At 35.9% G+C, this 13,224-nt stretch overlaps 1 protein-coding gene across 2 annotated transcripts in view; it reads right to left on the reverse strand.

Moving 5' to 3' along the window:
- Positions 1-13,224, reverse strand: part of MOSPD2 (motile sperm domain containing 2) — a 49,481-nt gene that overhangs the window by 3,327 nt on the left and 32,930 nt on the right. For both annotated transcript variants that reach the window (XM_010352887.1, XM_010352888.2), the window contains exons 8-14: positions 9,682-9,806; positions 7,252-7,428; positions 6,306-6,418; positions 4,081-4,177; positions 3,089-3,185; positions 2,529-2,658; positions 74-176 (exon numbers count right to left, since the gene is read on the reverse strand). In XM_010352887.1, the coding sequence (XP_010351189.1) occupies positions 74-176; positions 2,529-2,658; positions 3,089-3,185; positions 4,081-4,177; positions 6,306-6,418; positions 7,252-7,428; positions 9,682-9,806 (842 nt within the window). The remainder of the gene's footprint in view (positions 1-73; positions 177-2,528; positions 2,659-3,088; positions 3,186-4,080; positions 4,178-6,305; positions 6,419-7,251; positions 7,429-9,681; positions 9,807-13,224) is intronic.

Genomic DNA, 13,224 nt, shown 5'->3' on the forward strand with positions numbered 1-13,224 from the left:
GTGAGAAAAAAAGGGATTTCTAATGTTGATCAGCATTAACAACTTTGTCTGGGTAGGAAGAAAGTACACTTACTTGTAGACATATATCTTCACTGGTTTTATCTGACATGTTGAAAGCACTGTCTTTTAATGTAAGAGTGTTTGGTTTACTGCTTTCAACAGTATGGCATCTTAACCTATGAAAATCCAAAGAAAACATAACTTCTTAAAAATGTTAATGAATTTTCTTATAAAAGTAAAATATAAAATGAAAACAGCTAAACACAGAAGACTATGTAACAGAGGTGAAAACCCTCACTCCTCTTCCCCAGGTTCACCTAAGACAGCTGCTCTGTGTATAGGTATCTTCCAGCTTCGTTAATTAATGTACGTATAAGGAACACAACATATGGCAGATCCCATTCAGTAAAATTCAAATGAAAGTTTTTATATGGTATTCAGTAGAATTCATCAAAGTATCTTATGATTTGAAGGAAATCACCCTTTCTAGGTAGGAGAAAGGTACTTTCCTTGAGCTTCAGTACCCCACCACCAAGCCTCCCTCCCACTTTCTGCGGCAGTGATCTCCTCTCACAGTCATAGAAAAGCAAACCATCAGTAATTGGTAAAGCAAAAAACAAAGCAAACAAAGCAACTCGAACATAACAAAACCAAAAATCACCCTTCATTTTGAGAGACTGTTTCATAAGAACTTCAAATTAATCTACAACACCTTTTATACCAGTGTTTCTTACCCTTTCAAAATATTCCCATAACCATGTCTTTGAACAAAAGAAAAACTGTTGATAAAAACAGAAAGTAGGCCCTCCTGTAATAGAATTTGAAAATTTAAATATTACATGTAAAAACAAGGCAGGCTGCTGACCTCCATTTGCTTCTCCCTCCTCTGGACTAAGGCTAATCTCCCCTGCTTTGGTCCCCCACACACTTTCAGCCTTCTCAGGAATTTCACTGTTCATAAACTATTTTCATGATCTATCAGCTAAGCTCTTGAGTTTTTGTAGAGAGGAGGTTTCCCTATGTTGCCCAGGCTGGTCTTGGACTCCTGGGCTCAAGCAATCCTCCCACCTCAGCCTCTCAAAGTGTTGGGATTACAGGTGTGAGCCACTGTGGCCAGCCCCGAAGATTTCATTCAACCATAGCCATTATCAGGTTTCCCAGCTTCTCCTCTATAAAGTAGGAAAAATGCCTTCTTCCCTCACAGGGCTGTCTTCATGACTGAATGAATCAGTATGTCTAAAGCATCTAGAACAGTGCTGGCATATAGCAAATTCCACTGTAGTGTGAACTTGGTATCACTGCCCACCGTCTAGTTTCTACACAGTACCCAGAAGAATCCTTTAAAAAAATAAGCCCGTATCACCTCATGGCTCTGCTTAGCACCGCCTAGTAGTTTTTCCTCTCACTCAGAAGTCCTCACCATAGGGACGATCTGATATCCTACTATCTCTGTCCCCATCTCTCACCATGCTCCTCCCTTAGTGGAGTCATGAGACAGTGACTTCCTTGTTGTTCCTCCCAAAGGCCAAGAACACTCCTTTTGCATTTGTTGTTCTGTCTGGAAAGGTCTCTGTCCAGTTATCTATGTGGCTTGCTTCAGGGCCTACTCTAATGTCACTGGAGTGGTCATCCTTAACTACCCTATAAAGCAAGATTTCTCAACCTTGGCACTATGGACATTTGGGGTCAGATCATTTTTGGGGGATGGGACTGTCCTGTGTACTGCTAGTGGTTTAGCAGCATCCCTATGCTGCCCCCATTAGATGCCCGTTGTACCCCATCCCCCAGTTGTGATAACCAAAATTGTCTCCAGACATTGACAAATGTCCCCTGGTGGGAAAAAATGGGAACACTCCAATAAACCACAATTCCAATAAAAAAAAAAGCAAAATAAAACTACAATACAGTCTTTTCTATTCTCCTTTTCTATGCATCTTTTCAAGAAATTTGTCACAACCTGATATATCTATATACATGCACATACATGTATATATCTATATACACACGCTTTCCCTCCTCTTAAGTAGGATAATGTCCATAACCAATTTTTCTCACTAGATTTGTTTTCTAAAATATATCACAGATGTCTTTCCATGTCAGAACAAATAGACTTGCTGTGCCTTTCTGAGTGGTTGCAGCACGCTTTAGTGTGGATATACTCAAACGTATCTCACTATTGCTTTACTGGTTACCATTTAGATTCTTTTTTTCCAGTTTTTCACTATTACAAACAATGCTGTAAAAAACATTCTAGTATGTAAGGTGAGCGTTCCTACAGGGAGAACTGCTGAGACAATCTGTGTTTGTGATCTGGACAGATCCAGACTCTTGCACTGACCTGCAAGTGAGTTTCTGCTACTAGTGACCTCCTTGAGCAACACCAGGTCTCTTTCATCTGGGCATCCCCAGAGCCTTGCAGGGCACCCAGCAGATGTAAGAAGAAAGGGAGGCCACCTGGTCCAAGGAGGCACTTTTCTCTTTCTGATTCTTCCCACTACATTTGAGAAGAATGTGAGGAAAAAGCTTACCTATGTTCCATCACTTTGTTTCTGGGAACTTCTTTCCAAAACTGAGTTAATTCTGCTGGGCCTGTGCCAGATGACTGTTCCATTTCTGCAGCCATTATCAGAAAACGGTCTTGGGCAGAGACTGTTAAACCTGCATTCCAAAAGAGTAATTCAGCATATAAACAGGAACCTTCAAAGGGGTTGGATATGCATGTGGTTTAAAGCATTATTCTGGAACTTAACATTAAGGAAAAAGAAGAAAATGGAAATATCTTTAAAAAGGAAAATGTTCTAAAAGTGAGGAATTTCTCCTTTGAAATTCAATTTCAATTGGTGTCAGTTTAAACAATTTTACTTGTTAGAAACAATTACATTTTAATGCTGGAAAGGGCTTTAGAGACCTCTTTGACCATCCCATTTCACATGTGGGAAAATAGATATCTACAGCAAGGTGAGGTGACTCGTGATACTCTGCTAATTTCTAGATTCTAGCCCGACATCTCTGATGACTCAGAGCCCAGCTCCAGGTCCCCTTCCCCCCTACACTCAACATCTGCTGTGGCTACTAAGTGACAACTCACCCCCATGGGGAGACACAACTATATCCACTGATGCCCCCGGGTCACAGCTGCTATTGCTTGGCTTGACTCTGTATTTTTCTGGAGCTGTTGTTCTCACCTGTTTATAAACACAATAGTAACATAACATCCTTTGTGCTTTTTTGGGGGGGGCGGGAAATGGCTTAAGAATGACTTTTTAAAAAAAAATTAGCAGTGAATAATCAATAACAAAGAGTTTACAAAGTAACAGTGATGTTATGCATAGAATAGATTTTTTCCCCACTAACAGGAAGAAAGCATCTGGACCTAGCTAAAAAGATACTTGTAAGTCAAATTGTCATTCAGACTCCCTCTTAAATAAAACAATCCATCTGTTAAATATTTATCCTGTTAATTGCCTGAATTTAATGACATAAATTCACAAAAACAATGCACATTAGATTGCACGTAATTAATACAATGGTGCTCAGAAATTAAAAAACAGTAGATAATCAAAGCACATCAGGAACATCCTGGTGGTTACATCTAAATTAAATAGATTTAAGGCAGGAAAACCTACAATATGGGGTAGAGACGGACTCAGTCTTCTTACACTTAATGCTCAGTATCAGGTTAATATCCGATATAAACTACATTCCAGAATATACCACACTTGGGGAAAATGCACTATCAATTTTACAGTTTTATGTTTCACTGTTATTATAAATTAAATTATTCACATAGTAAAGAGTAATTTCTCTTGGGTTGTTATTTACAACAAACATTAAACCCTTGTATTAACTTAGACATTAGCCTATTACTGCACATAAAAGATTCAGATACAGAGTTCAGGGAAAATTTTTTGATAAGCTATGCCACTTGGTTAGAACCAGAAGGGAGTACTACATGCCTATTGTCATAAATTAAAACACTGTACAAGTTCAAATTTTTCAATCTTTCAATTAGAACATGTCTAAAATCACTTTCCATGTCAAATTCTCAAACATAATTTATTGTAACTTTGAGATATTTACCTTAAATGCCACTATATTTTTAGTTACATTTGTCAACACTATTAAAGTTTTCTTCTCTCCGGATTCTGTATTTCCAAAATACAGTTCTTCTGCTGGGCTAGGGAGTGACAAAAACATACAACATTTGTAATAATCAGAACAAATGACAATCTAATCATTAGCCTGAAGAAAAAATATTTAGTTAATATTTTAGGCTCATTTGTATAAAGACATTTCACCAAAAAAGACTTACAAAACAATTACCTAATACAATTTTGTATTTTAATCTTACTGATTCAATGCACACTATTTAAAAAGTCCTACGGTTTTCCCCAAGATCAAAAGCAAACCAAGAAGAACAGAAGAGAGAATGACGAAGGCTCTGATTAATCCCATAATCAGCACTATCTTAAGGTGCACTGATTTAAGCTATTTAGAAGGTTATAGATAATAAAGCAAAGAAGGCATTGCTGCTTCAACTTTACCTAATTACAAATAATTAGAATGAGGCATATTTCTATACACCAACAGGAAAGAGCATAACTTAAAAAGAAAGATGATTAGGAATGTATTTAACAGAATAATTTCTTACTATATAGCAGCTTTTCTAAGTAATAGGGAAGGAGAGAAATAAACATAAAAGTAAATTTGGGATGGGAGCTGTAGGAAGAACTTATTAAACAGTAAAATCAGTGAGCTTCAAAATTTAAATCTTACTATTACTTTCCATTGTAATGCCTATGACCTAAAAAAATTTTAAAAAGATTCAAGCAAAGTTTGTGTAGTTTAATTACACTATCCAAATTGTATCAGGTGGCTCAAAACGATGGGAAGAATAGTGTTTTTGTTTTATATAAAAAGGTGAATAATTTAAAGTGGATTTTCAGCGAGCCCTTGATTTTGAGATACATCTTTAAATAGGTTAATTTTATATCAGGAATGTCTGTACCTTGGGGGTGTTTTTTAATCTAACTAACACATGTTTTTAAGAATGAGCTCTCCCAGAAGGGCTTTGCCTAGTTTTGGACAAGGTGGTAACTTTGCATGGTTGCTGGCTTCCTTTTAGAACCCAATCTTAAGTAAGTCATAGAAAAACACAAGGTTATGGATCTCATTGTTCTTAGTAACCAGCACGAAAACTGAGCAGCTCCAGGAAGACAGAGGTTGGTTAGGTCCTTATGTACGTGTAGGAGCAGCTCTGGGACTTCACTGGGGGCGGAGGAAGGGAGGAGCAGAGCCCGACACGCAGTTGAGAAGCTGTATGGCTTTCTCCCTAGCCTGCTTTTCCTGTCATACCTCTACAATTACAGGCAAGGACCTATGATGTGACAGGCTTCCAGTGAAAACAGAATGTGTAACTTCCAAATAAGTAGGGAGAAAAAAGGGAACAAGTAAACGAACAAAAAAGATAAACTACGAAGGGAGAAAATGGGAAAGAAAAACGATGAAAAATAGAAAATGCATGCGCATCTATGTCTCTCTTGTTTGTTGGCTTTCATACACATAGATGGCGGAGATAAATCCAAATATAACAGTAATCAAAATATATGTACACAAACTAATATTATCAATTAGAGAATGTCAGATTAGATTTTTTAAAAGTCTGGCTGTATTGTTCATACGAGACATACATAAAGCAGCTATATAGAAAGGTTTCAAGTAAAGGGACAGAAAATGCTACATGAGATCATGAAGTTGGTGTAGCAATTTAACGTAAGGCAAAATATATTTACCAACCAAAAACATCAGTGAGAAAAAGGTCTTTATACACTTTATACAATGCTGAAAGAAACCTGGAATCTTTTGAATCAAATAACCTAGCAGAAAAACAGAGATGTCCTGAAGTTTGGCTTTAGTCACAAACCTATTTTTCTAGTTCATCTTTGGCTTTTGGAAAGTAAAATCAACAAATCCTTCGCGTCATTTCTGGCATTCCCGAACTTGGGCAAGTCTAATAGTATCAGTAATGTGAGGAAACTACTGCCATTCAGATTCACTAATATATAAATATTTACTTTTGTTATCTGATGTGTGATAAGAGCCCTTTAAAGACACTCGACATGGTAATAGAAAGGTAGCTAAAAATATCCACTATGTCTGGAAACCAAGGTAAGTCTTCAGATAACTCTTGGTTTTATATTTCTACAGTTTCAAAAACCAAAGAGAAGTTTTCTTAATTTTGTGGCTCCCTCAAGGTGATCAAGATACGTTATAAAATTATAGCTAATAAAATATTTGGCGATTACCTGATGTGTAGTAAAGGGCCTTTAAACACACTCAATGGTTTCTTGAAAGCTTTCATTTTTGAATCAACTTTTTCATTTTCTTCTGCTTTGGAAGTAGATTCGGTTGGGTTAATCTAAAGACAAAAAAAAAAAAAAAAAAAGGATAACTATTTAGCATATATTAACATGACCATTAACATCTATTTTAGTGCCTACATAGGTTACTGTAGAAAATACAACATGGCCCTTCCCTTAAGAGTCTTTAAATTTTTCTAAAATATAACATTGTATTTATCCATCTATCAAGTTCCTGATTACCTGTAAAAAGAGTGACAACTACTAAGTGCTCTTTTAAAAATTAGAGAAAGGAACTAAATCAGTTTTAAATTTATTACTTTTAGACAAATAAAAAAAATTTAGATAAAACAATTACTTCTAGATGTGTTTTGCTAGTCTTTATACAAAAGCATGGAATCAGCCTTTATTTTATTTTGAGACAAAGTCTCACTCTGTCACCCAGGTCAGAGTGCAGTGGCACAATCATGGCTCACTACAGCCTTGACCTCCTGGGCTCAAGCGATCTTCCCAACTTAGCCTCCAGAGTAGCTGGGATGACAGGTGTGCACTATCACATCTGGATAATTTTTTATTTTTTGTAGAGACAGGGCCTCCCTATGTTGCTCGGGCTGGTCTGAAACTCCCATGCTCAAGCGATCCTTCCACCTTAGCCTCAGAAAGTGCTTGGGATTACAGATATAAGACACAGGCCCTGGCCTGGAATCAGCCTTAAATACACTAAAGTGGTGCTTCTGGTTAGCTAATCACATCCTTTCTCTTTCTTTTTACACACAAAAATGTGGAAGGGTAGCAGGTTAAGTGAATTACCCAAAATCACATAGCTGGCTAGTGGCAGAATTGGGGATAGACCATAACTTGTGATTCAGTTTCATTTTATTTATAAAGTTACCTTTTTAAGAAGAGGTGTTTGTTCTTCGTTAGAAATTGTTTCCAGTGTTTCTTTGCCATCACTTTCTATGTCTTCTTTACTTGAAGTTTCATCCTCACTGGTAATAGGCCCATTCTCACACAATGGGGTCTGGAAGTCATCATCTACTAGTGGTGGATAGCTATACTTGAAAGGATCCTAAAAGAAAATAATTTCACATGAGCCTACTAAATGGTGGGTGGAGAAATAATTCTCTTAGTAGATTTACAATTCATTACTTTGGCCAAGAAAATAGACTTAATTAGATCATGAAATTTAAAATAAAGGAAGTATTTCAAACCAGAAAGAAAAGCAGCAATAAGTGGTGTGGGACAACTGGCTAGCCATCTATACAGAATCACCTTAGATCTCTAGCTCGCTCTCTACACCAAAAAGAATTTCAGATGGATAACAGCTTTAAATGTATATGTTTTGTGTGTATGTGTGTGTGTGTGTGTGTGTTTTTAAGAACCATATAAGTTCTGTAACAATACAAAAGAGGGATATAGAATACACTGAAAAAGAACGAAAATTGTCTTTTGAATCATAAGGAAGTTTTCAACATCACTTATAATTAAAGAAATGCAAATTAAAATGACAATGAAATATTTTTTACCTGAGACTGGCAATGATTACAAAAATGAGAATATGCGATGCTGGCAAGGCGGTGGTTCAAGAATTCTCATACATTATTGGTAAATGGGCACAATCTCTTTAGAGGAAATGTGGCAACAGCTATCAGAATTAAAAACTATACCCACTGAATTTTTTTCTAGGAGTTTATTCTGTATGCATTCTTGCTGCACCCATACATCAAGAGTTATTACAAGGATATTCACTGCAGCAAAACTAGTAATGGCAAAAAATTAGAATACAATTATCACTGCAGTCCTTTAAAAGAGGAGTGATTAAATAAATTATGTTATATCCATCCACATAATGGAATATTTTGGAATGGTTTAAAAATGAGATAGACCTATGTGAATCAATATGGTATAACCTACAAAATAAAAGATGTGAAAAAAGCACAACTGGACAATATATATGGTATGTGACCATTTGTGTAAAAAACTGTAACAGATAACTCCAGAGGGATAGAAAACTTAATGGTGACTGCCTCTAGGGAGTGGCAGTGGGCAAGGACCTGGGAAGGGAGATGTAGTTTTCATGGTACTGTTACACTTTTCAATCTCTGGTACTGTGTTTACTTTATTAAAAAATCATGTATATGTATTACTTTTTGAAAAAAAAAACTTAAAAATTAACGTTAAAAAATAGTCCTGCTATAATTTTGACGGTAATTCTGAAGAAATATGTCACTAAGAACAGAGAGGGGAAATAAAATAACCTTTTCTATACATAAAATTAATATAATTTAAAATGTTATGAATTATATTAATTATCATTGTTTAAGATATAACAATTTTATGAGCAAGTTATTAAAAATAAACAAAATTTTAAATCAAGCATAGCACCTGAAATGAAGTGTATTTGGTTTTTCTAGGTGAAAACGTGAAATAAAGCCTTAGAATAAGAAAGAAGAAGACTTCAAATTAAAAATATTGGTTCAGGTCTTTTCTAATCAAAGACAATAAACAGAAGGACATATCAAAACTATTCCTCTTGCTAGTTCTGATCGAACACAATTTTGCCAGGCAGGCAGTATAAAAAATAGATGGCAAAAAAATCAAATAAGTGAAATATTATCAAGTTAACCCAAAGTGTACCAAGTCCATAAGTTGTACAGTTTTTTGTAAGTAGTAAAAATCAGCTCAAAAACATCTTGACAGTATATGCTTAACAGTATCTTTTTAACTAAAAAGATTGTTGAACAGCAAACAACTGGAAGCACACTGAAGCGACATCAAGAGGAAATTAACTAACTTATGTCTAGATAGTAGAATACTATGTAGCCGTAAAGGAGTATGAGAGCCTGCTACATACTGATTTGGTATAAGACATGCTGTGAAGAGAAAAGCAGGATGCACAGTAGCACATAAATGCACTGACTGTTCAGAAGAGATGAGAGGGAGGAAGAATTATATACTATACTTGTTTATACAGGTAATACATATCCCTGGAAATTAATATAAGAAATTCAGCTGGGCAGGGAATATGGTGATTGGAAATAGAAGTAGGAGGAGATATTTTTACTGAAGACTTATTTCTCATTATTCTTCTGAATATTCTTCAGTTTAGAACCACATAAATATATTACCTATTAAAAAATAAAAAATCAACAACTTTAAAACTTTAAAAATGTGTGTAACACTACTTGCTATTTTGAGGGTATCTGTGATACTTCTTTGTATATTATGATACTACTTTTCTTTTTTCCTTGAGGAAAGTATACAGCCTAATGTGTCATTATCCAGTATGGTTTTATAAACAAGTTTCAAATATTATACTTACAGTTCCACCCATGTGGGGAGGCAGGTATTCTACACTGACATAGTCCTGAACTTCATTTTTGCTTGTAAACTTCAACAAGCTCACTGCTTCCGGACCAAGCCAGGTTTTCACAATTTTGAAAGCAGCTGAAGAAAAACCAGTCACTTCATTAAAATTCTCTTCATTCCTATTCTCAATTAATTTACCATAAATGCTAACCCAGGTCTTCTGAAATCAGTTTGGGCTATAATCTGTTAATATTTATCTTTACGTGATGTACTTAATTAACATTCTCTAATTTCTGTAGGCGTTTACATTGTGGCTCTCCCTTATGGGTTTCAAATGTTCCATGAAGATTCAGGAAGATTAAATTACCCTGATGTTCATTAATAAACTTATCAGGATTTTGGCCTCTGAACAAATCCATCAATGATCCCAACTATTTAGATTTCCAGACACTGAATCAAACAGCAATATGATTCAGGAAATAACTGCACAATAGTATGGAAAGAGTCATTTACCGTATGGTTCTCACAAACTATCTGAAAAACCTTCTCAAACAGCGAGTCAGAAGAGAAAGAAAGAAACAGCCCTTCTTATTATGAGTGTGAGCTGGATCCAGACTTCCTTTCTAACCCTATACTTCTCTGCCTCTCTCCCAGGCTTTGCAGTTTATATAATTGTGGGGAACTTACAGAATATCAAAAATAAACTGGTTTAAAAAATTCTTTTGAGACAGAGTCTCACTCTGTCACCCAGGCTGGAGTGCAGTGGCACGAACTGCACTGTTCTGTTGTCAAACACAGCTGTTTGGTAATTATAATCTTGTTCTGTCATGTCATTTCTTATTTATGCTTAATTTTTAAACCTAATTTTCACTGCGACAACCTAAGTACATTTTTAAGACATTACATTAGAAATACTGCATTAAATTTGTAAAACTGTCAATTAAAAAAAAAAACAAAATAAGAACAGCATGATAGACATTAGAGAAGTATCTTTTTATTTTAGCTAACTATAAGTTTTTTACATAACATTTAAATTTTCATTAATTTCAATTTAAAATGTGAGTTGACATATTTGAAACTATGCTACTTTAACTTGATAAATCTGATTTTTCATGACTTTACTGAGATATAATTTACATGCCATAAAATCCCCCCTTTATACAAGTCAATGGTTTTTAGTATATTCACAGAATTGTGCAATCACCACCACAATCTAATGTAGAACATTTTCATCACACCAAAAAGAACCTTCATATAGCAATGTCTCTTTATGCCTCCTTCTCCAAGTCCTTAGGAACTACCAATCTATTTTCTGTCTTCATGGATTTGCTTATTTTGGACATTTTATATAAATGAAACCATACAACGTGGCTTTTTCTACTGGCTTTGTTCACTTGGCATGTTTTCAAGGTTCATTCATAATGTAGCATGTATCAGTACTTAATTCCCTCTTATGACTGAATAACTGTCCATTTTATAGATATGCAATATTTGCTTATCCATTCAGCAACTGATGAATATTTAGGCTGTTTCCACTTTTTGTTATTATGAATAATGCTGCCATGAACATTTGTGTACAAATTTTTCTGTAGACATATGTTGTCACTTCTCTTGGGCATATACTAAGGAGTGGAATTCTGGGTCATATGGTAATTCTATGTTTAGCTACCAAACTGTTTTCTGATGTGGCCGGACCATCTTAACATTCTCACCAGCAGTGTACGAGGCTTCCAATTTCTCCACATCCTTGCCAATACCTGTTATTGTGTCTTTTTGATTCTAGCCACCCTAGTGGGTGTGAAATCACACCTCACTTGGTTTTGACTTGCATTTCTCTAATGACTACTGATGCTCAGCATCTCTTTATGTGCTTATTGCCCATTTGTTTATCTTCTTTAGAAAAACATCTATTCAAATCTTTCACTCATTTTTTAATTGGGTTGTCTTTTTTTTTTTTTTCTTTCAGAGAGAGTTTCACTCTTGTTGCCCAGGTTGGAGTGCAATGGTGCAATCTTGGCTCACTGCAACCTCTGCCTCCTGGGTTCAAGCAATTCTCCTGCCTCAGCTTTCTGAGTAGCTGGGATTACAGGCTTGTGCCACCATGCTCAGCTAATTTTGTGTTTTTAGTAGAGACGGGGTTTACCATGTTAGGTAGGCTGGTCTCGAACTCCTGACTTCAGGTGATCTGCCCACCTCAGCCTCCCAAAGTATAGGATTACAGGTGTGAGTCACCATGCCCGGCCACTTGTCTTTTTAACGTTGCATTCTAAGAGTTCTTTATATATTCTAGAATAAGTCCCTCATCAAATGTATGGTTTGTAAATGATTTCTTCCATTCTGAGAATTGTCTTTTCACCTACTTGATAGTGTCCTTGAAGGCACAAGTTTTCCGTTTTAATGCAGTCCAATGTTATCTGTTTCTTTTGTTGCTTGTGCTTTTGTTGTCATACCTAAGAAACCATTGCCCATTCCAAGCACGAGGATTTAATCCTGTGTTTTCTTCTAAGAGACTTAGCTCTTACATTTAGGTCTCTGATCCATTTTGAGTTAATTTTTATATATGATGTGAGGTAGGGTCCAACTTTATTCCTTTGAATGTGCATACCCAGTTGTCCTAGCACCTTTTATTTAAAAAGTCTTATTTCTCTACTGAATTGTCTTGGCACCATTGTAAAAAAAAATCAACTGACCATAATAAACACTAGGGTTTATACCTGGACCCTCAATTCAATTTAACTGATCTATACGTTTATCCTTATGCCCATACATGCCCAATGTCTTGACTGTCGTAGCTTTGTAGTAAATTTTGAAATCAGGAAGTGTTAAATCCTCCAACTTTGTGTTTCTATTTCAAGATTTAACTACTCTGGGTTTCTTGCATTTTCATATGAATTTTAGGACAAACATATCCATTTCTGCAAAAAAAGGCAGCTGGGCTTTTGATAGGGACTGCACTGAATCAGTAGATCAATTTGGGAAGTGTTGACCTCTTAACAATACAGTCGGCCCTCCATATCCACAGATTTCACATCCATGGATTTTTTGATTGACCAACCACAATTGAAAATATTAAAAAATAAATAAAACCAATACAACAAAAATATGAGAAACAATAGAGTAGAACAACTATATAGCACTCACACTGTGTTAGGTAGTATAAATAATCTAAAGATGATTTAAAGTATATGGGAGGAGCCAGGTGTGATGGCTTATGCCTGTAATCCCAGCACTTTGGGAGGCCGGGGCAGGCAGATCACTTGAGGTCAGGAGTTCAAGACTAGACCAGCCTGGCCAATATGGTGAAACCCCGTGTCTGTAAAACTATAAAAATTAGCCAGGTGTGGTGGTAGGTGCCTGTAGTCCCAGCTACTTGGGAGCCTGAGGCAAGAGAATCGTTTGAACTTGGGAGGCAGAGGATGTAGTGAGCTGCGATTGTGCTAATGCACTCCAGCCTAGGTGACAGAATGAGACTCATTAAAAAAAAAAAAAGAAAAAAAGGTATACAGGAAGATGTGTGTCAGTTACATGCAAACACTATACCATTTTATATGAGGGA

This window comes from Rhinopithecus roxellana, chromosome 7 (assembly GCF_007565055.1).
Source record: "Rhinopithecus roxellana isolate Shanxi Qingling chromosome 7, ASM756505v1, whole genome shotgun sequence".
Classification (NCBI taxonomy): domain Eukaryota; kingdom Metazoa; phylum Chordata; class Mammalia; order Primates; family Cercopithecidae; genus Rhinopithecus; species Rhinopithecus roxellana.